Genomic DNA, 19,103 nt, shown 5'->3' on the forward strand with positions numbered 1-19,103 from the left:
AAACAATTCCACTGCTGTTGCTTCAGTTTCACATCAAATATTATGAAACAGTTAAACAATTCCACTGCTGTTGCTTCAGTTTCACATCAAATATTATGAAACAGTTAAACAATTCCACTGCTGTTGCTTCAGTTTCACATCAAATATTATGAAACAGTTAAACAATTCCACTACTGTTGCTTCAGTTTCACATCAAATATTATGAAACAGTTAAACAATTCCACCACTGTTGCTTCAGTTTCACATCAAATATTATGAAACAGTTAAACAATTCCACTGCTGTTGCTTCAGTTTCAGATCAAATATTATGAAACAGTTAAACAATTCCACTACTGTTGCTTCAGTTTCACATCAAATATTATGAAACAGTTAAACAATTCCACTACTGTTGCTTCAGTTTCACATCAAATATTATGAAACAGTTAAACAATTCCACTGCTGTTGCTTCAGTTTCACATCAAATATTATGAAACAGTTAAACAATTCCACTGCTGTTGCTTCAGCTTCTCTCAGTTTCCACAAGTATGTATCATCAGATAAACCAGCTTATTTCGTAAAGATAGGACACATTTGTACTCAATTTAATCCAACAGCATCACGCCAACAATTTCATGCATAAAGTGATCACATTCTAATATCTCTGGCACATCAGATTTTCACCTCCACATTTTGCATCAATACCTTTCCTAGACACATCCTTTTCGAGCTCATTAAACCCAGAAAATCAAGACAATAATAGCGCACTCCATTTTCAAGACAACACATTAAGTGTCTTTTGATGCACTTAGTAGTCTAAAATACTTATATTAATTAAGTTTCCACACCGCGAACCATGGCAGGCAATATTGGCAATAAAATTAATAATATTGACGGCATTATTAGTATAGTATATGGATCAATAATGGTTGAAAAGACTTCAAATGGTTAATAGAATTATCGGCATATCAGCAAATTGATCAATTATGAGAAAACAATATAAAATATGAAGACAATCAATACTTGGATGATCAGGCTTGATAAATAGTAACAAATGAAACTAAATCATAGAGAAACAAGAAAACAATGATTTCTCTGTGTGTTTAAATTCTTGTCGTCAGCCTCGAGGAAAGGGCTTGGACATGGCTCTGCATTCCAATGTGTTGATTTCACATATACATATAAGCTGTTATAATAATTTCATAATAAAAACATGCACTTTCAGTCCGGATCGTGGGTCAAGTCGTTCAAAGTCATCCATTTTTTCTCGTTACCATATGTTTCTATGGGACAGGAAATTACCGAAAGTCACTAAAACCCATTTTTTTTCTTAAACACTGGTTTTGTATGGGACAAGAAATACTTCAAAAGTCACCAAATTTGGCCACCAAATTGCAGGTTTGGTGGAGATACAGATCCAAGTATTGTTGACTACAACAATCATATATCATGCTGAATATGGTTCAATCACATCACAAAAATCCATTATTTGATGGATCTGAAGAATACTCAACGTGTTGAGTTCCTGTCTGCTCTGAGACCCTGGTGAGATGTGGTAACCAAATTACTCCTCTGCTAAAATGCAGTAAAACAGACTCACTATGAATATTGTATTAATAGGAAATAGACATCAACTCCTGAACAAGTTCATGCACAGCTTTGCAGTTCTTCATCAACTCCACCAGAAGTTGGTGGAATGTTTCCCTCAGGATGCCTTGTCGACTTAACCGAATCCAGATCCAGAACTTTGCTGAACGTCTATTTGAACAACAGTTCCAAATCTGATCATGAAGTGCTACGAGGCAATTCTTACTAATAGCTTCTGTATAATTACTCTGGCAATATCATCCTCAATAGAACAGTCATATACACCAGCAAGACAACTATATAATGGCATCCATTAAGTATTATTGTTGACCATTATCAACAGCCATTATCTCCCTTAATTCGTAACTTGATAAACAGTCAAAGAATCAATCATGACAGTAGAAATGCTATTAGTTGAGAGTCACAACAGAATACTGATTGGATGAAGCAGTGCCGGAGAAGATATCTTACGCTTCCCAATGCATTTCTTCCATTTCAACATTCTGTACTGAATTGCTATCTAGTGCAACATGGGTTGATAGTGACAAAAAGCTAGCCATAAGCCTCAAAATAAAAAGTCCAAGTTTTGAGATATTTTGTCAAAATATCAAGAGCTATCTTAAGAACCACTGAACCAATACTAGGCTTGTTTGTACTCATTTTAATGCATTTTTCATGATGATCCCAAATATGGTCATGAAAATTTACAATTCTGAAATTTTTGAAATTTGATTTTTTTCCTGCAGTCAACACCAGCGTGGAGAGAGTTAATGAACAGAGCGCATCCAGATCTTGCAAAATATGTTTATTAAATGACTATCGACCCATGTTTAGCCAGTTTATTCGCAATACGAAAACAATGGAAACCTGTACAAAGTAACAGGATTGTCATTTGCTGTAATGAGGTGATGTGTCATGTTGCAAAGGATTCTGGGAAGAGTAATAACCTTCTCTGGGCAGTGCCACAGCGTAGTGTGTGTCTTGTTATTGAGTCTGTAATTTAATTGCAAAATGTAAATTATCAAATCATCGCTTATTTGAAGGCGAAAAAAATTGCAAACTACTGCTTTTAATATGGACATAATTTGAATGGGCTTGATTTACCTAGCAATATTAATGTGCTAATCCATTTAAAATCCACACCCCCACTAAGATTTTGGAATTCTAAACAAATTGAATAGTTAAATAATTCCAAATCTGACCATTTTCATCCATAAAAAGGTGTGGAAGATTTTATAATTCCAAAAAGAAAAAAAGAAAAGAAAAAATGGATTTTAAACATGTCAACAATTTTCAACTGCGATTTGCTTGCTTAGGCTTGCCGAGGTTGACTTGTCAAGTCGCACTCTGCTAATGGCTATCCAAACGACTCTGTTCTGCATACAGTTTCAATGTCTTGTCTCTCTATCCTAATATCCTTCTGTGGTTATCCTCTTGATCTTTTACCATGTATAGACACATGTGTCTCTCAAATCTCAGCCTTTTCATTTTCTGTCTTTCAGAGATTGGGGCAAGATTGCAGTAGGGGAGATTGGGGTTAGTTGGAACGCGGTTAATAATATGGTTAATATGGTTAAAAAGCAATAATACAAGCAAAAAGTGCACACAGAAAGTACATTTTATAATATTTTAGGCTTCTCATATTTTGGTCCATGGTGACACTCGTCACCTTGTGTCCAAAGTATTGACCCGCACTCCCACATATTTATTTATTCATTTTTTCACACTGATTGTATGTTAAAGGGTGCCTTCAAGGGAAGTATAACCCTAACAACACAATAATAATTATTTTGAAATTTTTACAAGCCATGTTTCAACTAACCCCACCCTATGTTTCAACTTACCCTAGGGGTGGGGTTAGTTGAAACACTTTTTTTCAAATTTTCAAATTGGATTATATGAATTATCATAAGCAGGTCCAACAAAGTTTAAGGCTGTATTTGAAGAGCTTATTTCCAAACCGTGTTAAGTCCACAAGATTCACTTTGAAGAAAATCAGGAATTTTCTTTATGGCAATGAAATAATGTTCGATTTATATAAAATTACTGTGAAGTGAAGGTGACATATATAGGACCATAAATACATGTTAAGTTAAAATCTAGAGACTTTTGATTTTTTTTAATGAATTATTTTATTTTAAAAATAGCATGGACTTAACACATTTTGACACAAAACATAGCATCTGTAACACAGAACTAACCATATTTTTCTCAAACTAGTCTTAAAAGATAACAAATTTATTATAAACATACAAAATGTGATTCCCTCATACTGCCACCCTAATCTCATATTGACAGCCGTAAGTTTTTAAGTCTTTTTAAAGACAAAAATGTCTTTAAGTCCTAAGTTTTTTTTATACCTTTAACTTTAAAATAATACCTTGAATTTAGTAGCACATTTTGATAAGCATACAAAATAATAATGTCAAAAACTAACTCTACCACCATCCTCTAAAATTAATTCTACCATCACAACCTCTCCCTCTCCCCCTTTTCCACCCTTTTCATGTCTTTCTGGGGGTATCTATCAAATATTTAAGAAATCCCATACAAACTAGGCCTACTATTAAAAAAAACCCAACAGCAACAACTTTTTATGCAGACCAAATTCAGGTATACTAGTCTCAGGACCAAACAAGAACGAAGACGCAAAGCAAGGCAATGTTATCAATAGAACTTAACGATTGACTATTGGAAGCCCTATGCCGTGCTACTTGCCTACAAGCTGCCTACAAGGGCATTGTTAGTGGACTTAACACAGTTTGCTACCAAACTGGATTGGACTTAACACGTTTTGGAAAAAAATCGATACTTTGTGTGTCAATATTTCGGGACTTGACTAATTTTGGAGAAAAAAACGCACACATTGCTGGATAGCCCTAGTTACTCATTACCCATTTTCATCAAAATCTCAATTTTGAAGGTGGGTGGACTTAACACAGTTTGGAAATAAGCTCTTCATTTGTAGCATGTATGTATATGTTTATACTGATATGGTTAGTGTTTCTTGAAAGTAATCGGTTTGCGTTAAGGGGGTACTACACTCCTGCCCAATTTTGAGCCTATTTTGGCATTTTTCTCCAAAATTATAGCGCATTGGTGACAAGTAAGATATGTATATTATAGGGGCAAGGACTACAACTACTGCACTGGAAATTTTATTTCAGCACAGACAACAGTTGTGGAGTTATAGTCAAAAATGAAACAATGGTTAAGAGAAAATTCGAGTAACTTTCCGATTTGACCTGCGATTCGGACACAAACTAGTTTATGGCAACCCTGATTAGGACTGTGATTGGACAATAGAGCAGGACAAACTACTAGTCTCCTCGCCAGCTGTTTCATATTCACTCATTCAACACAAACTGTCTTAAGATTTCACACCACCAAATAGTGTTAACTTATATGGCTGTGCTCCAGTCACTTCAATTCTCAGAAAAAAAATCATTTACACCTACAGTAATCATTAAAATGAGTAGAACTTGCCATAATTTTGGCTAAATTTGGATTGGTCATGATTAGTAATGTTAAATCCTGCAAGTGTATCACAAATGGGAGAGATCAAGTAATTTTTAATCATTTTAAGCAGCCTTTTTCTTTCGGAAACACAAAGTACTCCTTTAAATAATAACCAGGGACTAAAATTATCATCCCGATCCAACCAGAGGTTAACAAAAGTCATCAAAAGGTCACTTCCATCACAACAAAATCACATTCTTTCTGTTCAGTGTCCATGCTGCATGTTTAAATTCAAGGTTGTTTTATCTTTTCAATTTTGCACTGACATATTGCTTTTAAAACCACTGTCAGATTACTTCATTAATTATCTTCAATGATACTTCATATTCATAGTACATTATTGTTCAAATTCAAGGTTGGTTATTATTTTCAATTTCATGCCGAAATGAATGTTGTTTAAATCAATATTGCAGGGGATAACTTCGTGAATTACTTTCAATTTCAGCAGAATCTATTGTTGCATCTGTCATAATTCACAATAAACTTGTGTACAAGGATGCAATATTCTATTGTCCAGATGTTGATACTAAATAACATGATAAAAAGAAGCATCAATAATACATTGTAATAAATTTTTCAACAAAACATTTATAATACATATATAAGATATTCAACAATAATTCCACAGCAATGTGCTATTCCAGTTGAAATCCATACACCCCCTATGGAAGACATGACCTTAATCTCCCACACAGAGGGTGTGAATTTCAAATGGGGCCACCCATTCACTGCCGTCTGCTCCAAAATGGGTTATTCCAATTGAAATCCATATACCCCTATGGAAGACATGACCTTAATCTTCCACACAGGGAGTGTAGATTTCAAATGGAGCCACCCATTCAGTGTCGTCTGCTCCATAATGGGCTGTTCCAGTTGAAATCCATACACCCTCTCTGGAAGACATGGCCTTAATCTTCCATATAGGGGGGGGGGGCATGAATTTCAAATGGGGTTACCTAAATGGGCGACTCCATTTAAAATCTATACCCCTGTGTGGGAGATTAAGGTCATGCCTTCCATAGGGGGTGTATGGATTTCAACTGGAATAGCCAAATAAGCCAGGAAGATTAGACCAAAACGAGACGGACAATGGGGCATTGTTATTCAGCAGAACGAAAATGTGAGTGTTTATTAGATCGTGTGATAAGATGCAGAGTTGCGGACACTGGATAAAGTTAACTTTTCAAACCAATAATAAACTTTAATACATGTGGTGATAACTTTGGCTTTGGCAATTCACTGCTGACTGGTAAATCTGGATTCCAGATAGTAAAACATTCGCTGGTCAAGCTGCGTAACACAGTGTGACCTAATTCTTATTACGCGGTAATCAGACAGAGCAGACAAACACCACTGAAGTAATTTGCTGAATGGTATCGTACAATAAACTCTCAGTGGGGTATTTCTTGTAATTGGTGAAGTGGCATACCCATCTACTAAAGCAAAGGTCACTTGATGGGGTTGTTAGGGTGATACTGATTCACAAACACAACTTAATAATTTAACTTTAACAAAAAATAGAACATGATTTTAAGAATGCAAAATTTGGGAATTGCTACTCAAAACCAATATACACATTGATATTAATGCTGGAAATCAAACACTGACCATTGTGTTATCAAGATTTATCTGTAATTCATAACCTCATGAATATACACGATGCGTGTGATCCAATCATATTTTATTATTTGTAACAACGCGAACGCAAATTGAGGTCATTAATACCTCACAATTGACCGCAAAATGCGTAATCTTTCCAGCGTAAATATTAGTAACCTCTGCATGCACCATCTTGTGCGTAGATCACTGCTTGTGCGCTGGTTGCCATATTTAGATTGCACATTACCTTATTTGCACAGATTGTGATTCGCACTTCTGTTACTGGTTGTCCAGGAAAGGCAATTTGTCAAAAATTGTTTATTTTTACAAACTTTTGAGGATAATTTTGTGTTATTTTGTGAAATCCAGAGATGAAAGTGACGGTTATGAATGAGGTTAATAACTTAGCATTGATAATATGTCAGGCACTGTGAAAAATCTATTTTCTTTGGACCTTGGAATATCCTACGCCCCTCTGGATATTCCTCGGTTGCAAAGGCAAAATGTTTTGATTTTTTCACAATGCCTGGCCTCCAAATAACCAATGCGCAGTTATTAACCTCTAAATATGGGACAAAACTGTATCTGCAAGTACATTTTGATGCAAAAATTTGATTTACTAATACAGTATTGAGTTTGAAACTGAAAGCGAGATATATTTTGGGTAATGTTCGGCTGATAGCTGGGCTGCTTGAGTGTCACCTGACACTAGCTTTCACATTGTGCATGCTGCACTTACTTACTGCTTACTGCTCCCTTAACCGGCTTGGTCGTCGGGGCACCACTGATGACATCTTAACAATCTCTCTCCGTCTGTTCCTGTCTTCCACTGCCCTCTGTGAGGTGGTAAAGTTCAGGCCAGTCCATTCTCTTATGTTGTCTTCCCATCTCTTTTTCTGTCTTCCTCTTGAACCGTTCACTGTACCCTGTAGGACTGTTTTTGCTAACCCAGTGGAGCGTGAGATGTGGCCATACCAACGTAGTTTACGTTGCCGTACTGTTGTTAGTAGGTCATCATAGGGACCAATAGCTTGCTTCACTCTGGTCCGCACCTCCTCGTTGGTCACATGGTCTTTATATGAGATGTTAAGGATCTTACGGAAACATCTCAACTCCAGTGCTTGTATTCTCCTTTCCAAGTCAGCTGCCAGTGTCCATGTTTCACAGGCATACAGGAAGATGGATATAGCGAGGGTGCGCATTAGCTTGATTTTGGATCCCAGTGAGATATTCTTGTCATTCCATGCTGCACACTTGGTCAAAAAAAAACTTTTAAAAATCCTGCTTCCCTATTCTATTTTCTATTTGGTAAACAACAGCATACACAGGCAAAAAACTTCCAATAAGGCACATTCAATATCCTAATACATTGGGCGATTCCATTTAAAATCCACACTACCCCTGTTGAAGATTTTGGAAAAATGTTCCATAGGGGCAGTATGTTTTTCAAATAGAATTGGTCAGGGTTAATCATTATGAAACCCATACTCCCCCTGTATCATAGCTTTACCTTTATCTTCCACAACTGGAGTGCGTATTTCAAATGGAAGTTACCCAATTGTCTGTTCTATTCTAAACTCATACTCCCTCTGTGGAAGACTTCCGCCAAAACTTCCACAGGGGAGTGCGGAATTTAAATAGAATACCCCATTTCTTCTTAGCACGCTACTTACCACCAGGAAAGCTTTCAGTCAGAGTTCCTGCTATGTCATCCCAAGGAACTGGATCCTTCTGCAATGTCTCGTAGGAGCCTGAAAATAAACATGACATCTTCCAATTATATATTCTACTCTTTTGTCTTTGGACATTTTGCGGGATAAAGTTACTCAACGTTGAATTAACTAATATGTAGCTCATTACTACAAACTGAGAAACAACAAGATACATAGAAAGCAAAATTTAACTATGCTACTCAAATTTGGTACACTCATCGGGTCAACCTGCGTCTTCAGCGGATGCTGAAGATTTGTTGTTGCTAGTGATGTTGAGACACCGCCGATAATGTCAAACAATAAGTTGTTGTGGTACCCCCTTGATTCCGTGAGGTTAGGAGGTTGTCCCAGACAGGGTCAATTTCTAACTCTTTGTCACGGTTCAGTCTGGATCTTTTAGTTCTCATATGGATTGCTTCCAAGACCCTACAAGGGAAGTCCTTTGACTCCTCTCTATAAGACCTCGTTTAGACTAGAGAAAAGGCAAACTCGACATTGAATTCGATTAAGACAGAGGATTAGCATAAATTAATTTGTGTTTGTGGTTTTTAGTGGGTGTTTACACTATGTGCCTAACGAATTTGACTCTGTTGAATTCGATTACGACTATTTACGCCCTCCGTCATCCAGTATTTTTTTTTATTATCAAACCTCAGATTATTATTCATTATATTCTATTTTCAATGCCTGTATACTTTTTAAACAAAAAATCTACATGCAAAGTAGTGAAATTGAGATAAAAGTCAGTGTTAACTTTGCGGTAGAAACGTTTTTAGTGCGTCGCCATATTGAATTCTTAACACGTATTTTCCTCATTCTGAGCATGTGCAGAACGCGTCACTGCTCAACTTGTGACGTCATAGTTCATATAAGATATACTAAATTCAGGCCGCTATGTCAAAACTTTTTGACCTTGCTTTATGAACTCCATTTGCTCCCCGGGTTTGCCCCATTTGCATCCGAAAGTTATGAGATCAGATGAACTAACACCGCGATAAAATCGGCCATTTTTTGTGGATTTACTCCGGGGATTTACTTCGAATTTGGAGTGAAAATTGGATGTACACTCACTACAGTATGCTGCACATGTACGAAAATACACAAAAACAGCTGTTGTTTATCGATATCACAGTGCCGTTGCTTAGCGACAAATCGACGGACCAGAAATTCACCTCGTCAGGTCAGCGACACGCATGAAAAAGTCGAATCTGTTTAGACCAGGAAAAGTCGCACTTCAACCACGACAAATTCGACTTAATGAACCTCGGGAGCATTGTTGAACAACTACTTTGGAACTCGACTTCGGTTGTACTTGAACAACGACTGTACCTGTTTAGACCTGAATTCGACTGAACTCGACTTCAAAAAAGTCGTTGTTGAAGTACGACTTTTCCCTAGTCTAAACGGGGTCTAACACTTTTACATTTTCCCAGTCAATCTGGTGTCCTTTGCTCCTATCAATATGCTTCTTGGTCACTGATTTGGATTTGGCCGCTTTTGATTTATTTTCTGTTGGCCTCTTTTTGAGCTTATGTCCCTATTCACCAGTGTACAGGGAGTCACAGTCTTTGAAATGGATACTGTACATGACCCCACACAAGTCGAATTCCTCGTTCCAGAGAGAGAAAACTCTTGCCAAAATTAATGTTTACTATGGGGATTTTAAATGAATCGAATGTAAATAAACAACGACCAGTTGTACAGGATCAATACCATTGTTTGATTAGTGTATAGTCAATGTACCTTGCATGCATGTGTCATGTGTGTGGCGTGTTTGTTTGTCTACTGTGTCAGGCCAGGATCACTGACACCAACGGTACTGATACTGTCATACTATCACGGTGATCATATTGTTGAATGTTGTTGACTTTAAAATAATCATGATGCAGCAGTCATGTCTACAGTAGAATTCACCACGACCTTTGAAGGACTTAAACCCCATTAAAAGCTATTAAACCAAGATAACACTCAATGAAAAAAGCTCAACTATGTTACATCAGATCTTCTCTGGTTAAATACACACTGCACTTGTGTCTGTTTTACCTGTGCAATGAGCAATGAGCTGGTATTATAGTTTCAGTTGGGTGAATGATTATAAAGCGAACGCAAGGTAACAATACTGTGTGGGCTTTTGTTTACGGAATGAGACAATAGTCTGCTTATTGTTAACCAGCGTTCTTGAAAATGAGAAGCATAATGGTTTGCAGACTTAACACGGTTTAGAAATAATTTCTTCATATTTTTTGGTGTTATCGTCGTTTACATATCCTTTCCTAAAACACGAAAGTACCAATATTTCCAAACACCTAAATTAGCTAAAAATTTAGGACATGTTACAAAACTATATTTTCTAGAATTTCAAGAATACTTTAAATATTGGCAGGTTATTCTTTACATAGTGACGTCAACTAGGCAATGGCCTATACTTCTAACATACACTATTTGTAGAGGTCATGCGTCAATGGTGAGCGCACTGAGTATTGTGTATAGGAAAACGGACAGTAACTACAGTATGTATAGCCTACTACTAGTATATAAAGTAAATCCGAACTGGTTTGCTGAAGGTCGAATTCATGAGGCCACGCCGCATAAGTTGTACAAATTAGCTCCCGGCGATACACTGCAGATCGCAGAATTGTGTGCATGGTTTACCACCACTCTGCCTAGCTATATAGTTATGTACAATACTGTATGAGTTTCTTATGAGTGCATGTCCATCTTAATAATAAGTCGGTTCGTACTTTTCATAAACTACTTTTTGAATCATAACTTTCGTGACCGAGGATATCTTGCAACTACGTGAAGCTCGTCTGGCAAATTCTTACTTGATTGATCAGTTTTACCTCCGAGTAATGAAAAACTCTAACATGATTGGTCAATTTGGCTCCACGGAGCAAAAAGTCAGCTACGCAGTAGCAGCTCCATCGCCAGGCTGTTGCGCCTACCATATCAGTATCCCATATGATATTTCTATTGCAAGAAAATTTTATTTGTTGTCAGGTAAATCACAGGTTTTATTTTAAATACACTAACTGGAAATTAAATTCACTAATTAGTGAGGACCGGTATTTTGCTGTGGATATGTTTAACTGCAATTTTGATGTAAAAAAATTGAAATCCACTGTAAAAATTGTGATAATATTCAACTCTTTGAGAAAATAATTATATAAAGGAATGCATGTAAAATCCAGGTGCAATACAATGTACATTATTGACACACTATCACTCTCTTTATCTACGTCAATAATAGAATAATCGATTTCAATCGAATTGAATACATTGCTCCATTTTGAGTTTGTAGTTGACTACTGAGCGACCTAAGCGATCGATTGCTAGCCAATCAGATAGAACTCCTTTTCTTGCGTTCGGTGAAATACCACTCGCCCGTCGCTCACCAACGGAGTATTAAATTTATATTTATCGTATAGGGCGTCGACACTGTGCTCCGTGAGATGATTAGCACTAACTCCAGAATCTCTTGTTCAATAACAGCAATACCCATATAATTTCATTGTGAGAATAAATCTAAGCCCTACCCCATCAGCATGGATGAAAATTGCTTCAGCTTAGGATGCTATCCAAAAATGGTAATATTTACAATACACTTTCACAAGTTGTAAAACAGTTTTTCACAGGGGCAGCTTACTCCATGCCCCCTGGCTATGCCACTAGGAGTGATACATACATCTACATGTACCAAGAGGGATTCAAAATTTCAATAGAGTAAAATAGAGGCAAAAAAAAGCAGGTCTAAAAAGAGCAATGTGCAATGCAGTTTTTTAATTCTTATCATAACAAAAAAATGCAATACACAAGTAACGCAACAGGAACCACTTAACAATTTGTTTGTAAGTCGCTGCCATGTTAGTTAACCCTGTGATTATAAACATTTTCATGGCTTCCTGGTTGCTTCCGCTGACTGTGTAATTATCTAGCTTGTTTCTTTTCTTTCTTTTTTAATAATTTTAATAATTTTTAGCATAAATGCCAAAAAAATGCAATGCTCAAAAAAACGGCCTCCAGAATGCAATGTGTGCAGGCTACTTACTAGAAACAAACTTGTTTCTTTTCGTTGTCTTTCTCACCTTTCTCACTTGAGACTGTAGACTGCCTGTCCCGTGGGATGCTAGGATCAGCAAGAGAGTCTGTCCCTGAAGATGTCCTGGTAACTTTACCATCAGATTCGGACCTGTCAAGCTTGGCTGTAAAAAGACAAATCAGACAATATGTATACCATCCACCACAAATGGGCTGTAAATTCTAATTAATTTTTTCTCCAAAAGACCTGAACTTTTTTGGTGTTTTGGTGAGAGAAATCCAAATCTTCAATACGAAAGGTCAAAATTTTCAATTGATCCTCAGCTTTTCATCCCAGCTACATACACTTTAAATAAATATCATTAGATTCATAAAGTTTACTTCACTGCTAAATATCAAAAATATCAATTTTTAATCATTTGCCATAAAATGTGTATATATCGCAAATTTCAAAAAATCAAAATTATCACAATTTTGTCTCTCATATCCAAATGGATTGAAATACTAGCGTAAAACTTCACAGATGCCGATTTGGGGTAAAGGTCATTCAATCAAGATAAAAAATATAATTGAATCAGGCCACCTTTTGAATTAATAGATAACTACTTATGGGGGGTACTACACCACTGACCAATTTTGTGCCTATTTTTGCATTTTTCTCAAAAATTATATCACATTGGTGACAAGTAAGATATGTATATTATACTTTATAGGGCAAGGACTACAACTACTGTACTGAAACTTCAGCAACTCAAAGCAAGCAGTTATTGATTTATTGATCAAATATTGGTTTTCCCTCATTTTTGACTGTAACTCCACAACTGTTGTCTGTATTGAAATAAAATTTCCAGTGCAGTAGTTGCAGTCCTTGCCCCTATAATATACATACCTTACTTGTCCCCAATGCGCTATAATTCTTCAGAAAAATCCAAAAACAGGCACAACATTGGGCAGGGGTGTAGTACCCCCTTAAATGCAAAACGCTGTTCAAAAAATATTTTCACAAACCTAAGCCATCATCATCAGTGAGATTTCCTTTGTCTTCTGATTGTATCTCCCTAAACCACATTGGTTCCATATAATCCTCAACGGGTACGATCTCACCCTCTGCTGTTAATGAGACCTCAAGACTGGAATCATGTACTGAAGCAGTCTATATATAAACAGGCAAAGGCACATGCAAGTTAAGTATTGTTACAAATAACAAGTACCATATTAGCAGTATGTTGACTGATATTGGACTCTGTCATATTGACATAAGCTTAAAAAGTTACCTTTTCAGAGTCTAGAGCAGCGACGTAGCCAGAAGAGAAGCCTTGGGGATCAAGACCAAAAGACCTACACTCGACAGGGATGCCGGATATGACCTGCCCGCCATCTATGACGTTATGCTGTCACTTGACCACCCACCCACCGGGTGGTCAGGAGACTGGAGGAGAGTAATCACTATGCTGAATGAAGACGTCGTGATGGCGTCGCAAGCTACGTCGCTGTTCTATTCAGACTATGAAAAGGTAACTTTTTAAGCTTAAGTACCATATTGTTTGTAATTGTATTAAACACTCGCCCCCCCCTTATTAACGTCCCCTTCCCTGAAAAAATGCAAACATTTCCATGCCATATCATGTAAGTAAGCTTAAAACTTGCATCAGACATGTCAGTGTCATGAAAAAAAACGCCTGTTGAGCAAACTTAGAATGAACTGCATTGATGCACGCATTATGTAATCATTAATTTCTTCGCAACCAGTCAACCTAATCAAATAAAATTTTTGTATGTGATGATGCACAATAAAATAGCCAATGAGCCACATTTTAAGAATTTGATTTTTATGTCTATTTCTCCACTTACGTTCGATTTTATTCACTCTGTAATTTTTCTGGGACACCCTGTATTGATTTGGATAATGAAAATCAATTTTTTGGCTGCTTCGACCAACAATACCACGTCTCCCCTTAAGCCTTAGATCACTTCTGCCTAGATCAAAAGCTAAACTCACTTATTATATAATTTTTCTTATTAGCTCTTAACTTCAGCTCTTAACTTAATTAATTACGAAAAAATAATAACAAATCTTAATGAAAAAAATTCTACTCATACCTCTCCAGGTTTATACAAGGCATATTCATCTCGAAACAGTTCGCTTCCTGTGACACTTTCCAACCACATGGCATCCAAGAGTGCTTGTCCTATTGCCACCGCTTGATCCCTGTCAACAAATAGGTAAAATTGTTGTATCTCGAAAGACTGCCTTATGTGATTTTTACTATCATTGTTGCATTTCATATTGTTATTTTATATTTCAGCATGCATCTTTGTTTCATGAATGAACTTGAGATTGAAATAATATTGTGATAAGGCCAAAAAAAACCATGCTTGTTTCCTGTAGCAGGTCAAAAAGGTCAAATGCAAAATGTGTTTTTTGTTTTTTCTTTTTTTTAAATCCATATCTTGAAATGGAAAAAAAACTCTATTCGCTGCAAATTGGAATGGGAATTTACAGTGGGTTTCTCTGACACACAAAAAAAATCATATTTCTTCATATTCCAGAATATTTATGACCCCCATTTAACCTGCAGTAGTTTTTCACTATGCTCATTTGTTGTGTAATGTGTAAATGTTTACTCCAGTAGTGTTTTATTTTTTGCAATTTTTCCGTTTTTATCTTTGTAAAAAAAAAAAAAAAAATTCAAATGCGCACAATAAGCTGTCAAAAACGAAATGCGTGCGCTACAGGAAATAAACTTGTTTTTTTTGGCCTAATACTAGGGATGCCCACTGTCCATACAGTTTCCACTAGAACGATTTTTCATTTACTGTGTGCGTGCACTCACACACGTATTGTCTATGGAGAAACTGATCGATACAAGAAATCCCAGGCCTGTTAAATGGCGTACATACTTGTTTTTGATCCAAATGTAGGCCTATATCAGGGTGTTTCAAGAAATTCCTGATTCCACCGGAAAACATTAACCAAACTTTTTCCTGATTGGTCAGTAAATAGAGAGGACCTTCCTCCATGCAGAGATCAACTTTTTTTAATGAAAAATTTAATGGGATGAGAACTACAACAGGTTGAAGTGACACCATTCCGTGCATCAGGTGTTCAAGCGCAATTATTTCCGAATTTGGAGTGAATCAGACAAGCAAACTTACATAGTCATAAAATGTAACTATTTTGAAGACAAAATGTACAGGATGTTAAGAAATTTAAGAATGTTTAAGCCTACCATGCCCATCTCAAATCATGCACTTCTCACTACCATGTCCATTTCATATGCTATCCATCATGGCTTCCATGCACACACAGTGTATTGCTCAATGTATAAAAGATAACCTTTGAGTTGGAGCAAATTTCTCAAAATTGGTAGTGATTAATATTACCAAACTTATGCCATGATGAAATATAATAATTTTTGAAGATAAAATGTGCTGACCGTAAAAGATTGAACAATGTTTAAGACTACCGCCATTCATTTGAAATAATGCACTTATTGTTCATCTCCTCTATGGAGATATTTTCCATGGCGGCCATCTATGATCATGCTTATGCGGTTTCACCAAACAAACCATGGGTTTTGAGGTCTTATATTTTTTGTTGTATGTCAACAAAATCGATTAAATTTTCAGGATGATCTTATTTTCATGTTGTTATAAGCAAATATAATGTTCTAGATAACGCTAGTTAATAAATACATTAAGAAAAAGTACCTTAAAATTGCACTTTCTGTTAGTAATCCTTTTTGGACTTTAACTTTTTAACATGTTCTAGCAGCCCTATATAAAACCGTAACACTCAAAAGGCCATATCTCTGGAATGAAACGTCCGATTAAGATTATTTAAACGCCAAAATGTTTCTTTCATCAATTCCCAGCCAATAAGTTAGGTCTGAATCAATTTAAAAGTACTTCAATTTTTAGTGGACATGCCTACTAATACCTCAAAATTAATATCAAGTAAATTTTACAGTGCATCTAATCACAATTATATGACAATATAAATAATCACACAAGGCAGCCTTTTGAGATACGACAGTATATGATGCAGACGACAAAATGTCGTTTTTGAAAAAAATAACATTTTCGCACGGCATCACCCAGTGGAGGATTTCACCAACGATTTTCATGCCATGAATTTATTTATTTGCAGTAAATACCTATGCCTCGCACCCACCCAGTGCTGTACGGTGCGACCATTTTAGGCGCATTGGCGACTAGATATTTTCTGATGCGACTAAATATTCAATCCCTGGCGCCAATGGCGCCCAACTGTTGAAGCTTTTAATCGCCAGCAAATGCAAAACATGTATACAACGTAGCATTCAAGAGTACGAATGTATGCTATGAATATCCATTTATCATGATGCCTCGATGGGGACTTCCTGGAAAACATATAGGCCTACCTACACTGTACATGCTGTGTATGAAGTATGTAGCGTTCAATGGAAATATGTAGATTGAGTACAGCAGCTATGAACATTCAACACACATGGCTGTTCAGTTGGCGCCTCAGATTTTTTTACCTGGGAGCAAAATATGGGCGCCCAAATTTATAAAGTTAGGAGCCATTGGCGCCTCAATCAGTTTTTGCACCGTACAGCACTGCACCCACCCAACATTCTAATTTGTAAATCATGATGATTGTAAATATTTAGCACAAATTACCTCCATTACAGGTCCTTGACCCGATCAACAGCCTAATCCCATCGTTTTGCTTCATCATTAATGAGATTTCGGTATCATATCGTCACTGGGCGGGAAAAACCTCATACTTTTTGCCCTTAAACATGGATGAAGCAACCATTCAATATAAAGTCTACACCTTCAAGGCTTTATCCATTTTCATGGGCCAAAAGTAAATATGAGATGTTTCCTGCATGTACTTTTGGCCCTTGAACATGGATGAAGCAACATGTTCAATATAAAGTCTACACCTGCAAGGCTTTATCCATGTTCAAGGGCAAAAAGTACATATGAGGATTTTCCTACCCAGTAGTGATATGAGATATTGTATTTTTCTAATTAGCATCCTTAAATATGACGTTCCAAATCTATACATTTCCGAAGAAATCATTAAGAAAACGTTGAATTTTGAACACCACATTGACAACATATGCCTATAGCATTGTTATAGGTCACAGGTGGGTGCACTTCAACAAAATTGGACCATGGAGGAAAATTCTGTAATCTTTCATTTGTCCCCCACAAATCAGCACCAGTATAAAATAAGGATTGTATTTTTTTTAACATAGCTGCAGTGGTGTGGTACCAGAAATTGTTTTCAGCATTTATAGCCCAAATAAAGGGGCTTCAGTGATTTTAATTGGGGAAACCAGGGAAGTCAGGCAAATCCCCCTCCCATGCTACTACGCTGCCACCACTGCTTAGTGCACGGCAAAAATGACTTTCATGAGTACCCAGGGTGGAATGTATGTGCCACACCTTACCTGTGAAAGACTTTGTCCTTGCGTAGTAACCAATCCACAAGCTCACTACCCACAATGCAATTGTTGTATGCGCGTAATCGGTAGCGATGCGTGTGAAACATGATGCCATTATTAGGGTGTTGTATGAGAATCCACAGCTCCTTTAACTGGGCAGAATCCTGGTAACAGAAATGTAAAGTTACAAATTATTTTATAATAATAGTTTTCAGTAGCTGTAGCCCATATCTGGATACCACACACCAACATCGCCTGGTAAATAATTACATTGTACAGCAGAGAAACTAAAATCAATACCCGGGATCGATACACGTGTATGTGCTTTGCACGATTTGATATTCAGATGATAAATCTTTGGATACCGTGGTAGAAAATGATGAATATCTCCCGTAATTTTTTTATTCTAAAGAAGCCAATTTCAAGGCTTGCACTTGAATATATTTGTTGAAAGAATATTTTGCGTATTGAGAAAGAACTGTGCGTTTTAAACTCAAAAACTGACAAAAATTTTATATGTGCCGAACAAAAAAAATTACAGCTGCCCTCATTCATAAACACTTGGGTCACGGAAGATACACAGTACTATAGTGCAACATAGGTTACTGGTGGAGGCAGTCTAAAAGCAGACGACTCCATGATGTATACCATGCTCACTGACCTCTGTAGATGAACAAATGATACCATTTACAGGGCGAGTTCTCGCTAAGCAGTTCATCAAGAGTAAGCCCAATCCAGTTGGAATCAAGAACTTTGTCATCTGCGGTAGCTCTGGAAGGCCCCTGGACTTTGAATTCTATCAAGGGAAAGGGACTGGCATTCCCGAAGAAACAAAGCAGCTGGGACTTGGCGCATCGGTGTTGTTACGACTAACAGAGAGCATACCAAGACAAATGAATCACAAAGTTTGTTTCCATAACTACTTCACTGGTATGCCACTCATCAGAGAACTGAAAGCAAAGGGAATTCATTCCCTTGGAGTTGTCAAAGCAAATCGGCTGAAAGGGTGTGAACTAAAATCGGACAAAGACCTGAAAAAGGAGGGACGTGGTGCTATGGAAAGCAAAGTAACTGCTGAAGGTGACATATGTGTGACGCGATGGCAAGACAATGGCACTGTAACTATGGCCTCCAGCTTTGTTGGTGTTGAAGAGAAAGACCAGGTTCGACGTTGGAGTGAAGCTGCATGCAAAGGAACACGTTATGGTTGACAGGCCGAAGTGTATCCAGA

At 36.9% G+C, this 19,103-nt stretch overlaps 2 protein-coding genes across 2 annotated transcripts in view; one reads left to right on the forward strand and one right to left on the reverse strand.

Annotated features, from left to right (window-relative positions):
• Positions 1-18,523, reverse strand: part of LOC140154587 (1-phosphatidylinositol 3-phosphate 5-kinase-like) — a 45,732-nt gene extending 27,209 nt beyond the window's left edge. The window contains exons 1-6 of the mRNA XM_072177155.1: positions 18,479-18,523; positions 17,879-18,036; positions 14,532-14,640; positions 13,440-13,584; positions 12,479-12,595; positions 8,355-8,432 (exon numbers count right to left, since the gene is read on the reverse strand). Coding sequence (XP_072033256.1) covers positions 8,355-8,432; positions 12,479-12,595; positions 13,440-13,584; positions 14,532-14,640; positions 17,879-18,036; positions 18,479-18,523 — 652 coding nt within the window. The remainder of the gene's footprint in view (positions 1-8,354; positions 8,433-12,478; positions 12,596-13,439; positions 13,585-14,531; positions 14,641-17,878; positions 18,037-18,478) is intronic.
• Positions 18,524-18,549: 26 nt separating this feature from the next.
• On the forward strand, positions 18,550-19,083 carry LOC140154588 (piggyBac transposable element-derived protein 3-like). Its single transcript, XM_072177156.1, has one exon. It carries the CDS (start codon positions 18,550-18,552, stop codon positions 19,081-19,083), a length of 534 nt encoding a protein of 177 aa, XP_072033257.1.
• Positions 19,084-19,103: the final 20 nt, after the last annotated feature.

The sequence above is a fragment of the Amphiura filiformis genome, chromosome 6 (assembly GCF_039555335.1).
Source record: "Amphiura filiformis chromosome 6, Afil_fr2py, whole genome shotgun sequence".
NCBI classification, from domain to species: Eukaryota; Metazoa; Echinodermata; class Ophiuroidea; order Amphilepidida; family Amphiuridae; genus Amphiura; species Amphiura filiformis.

Excerpts from the sequence above, each read along its gene's own strand:
- LOC140154588 (XM_072177156.1), top strand. The coding sequence starts at position 18,550 with ATGATACCATTTACAGGGCGAGTTCTCGCTAAGCAGTTCATCAAGAGT.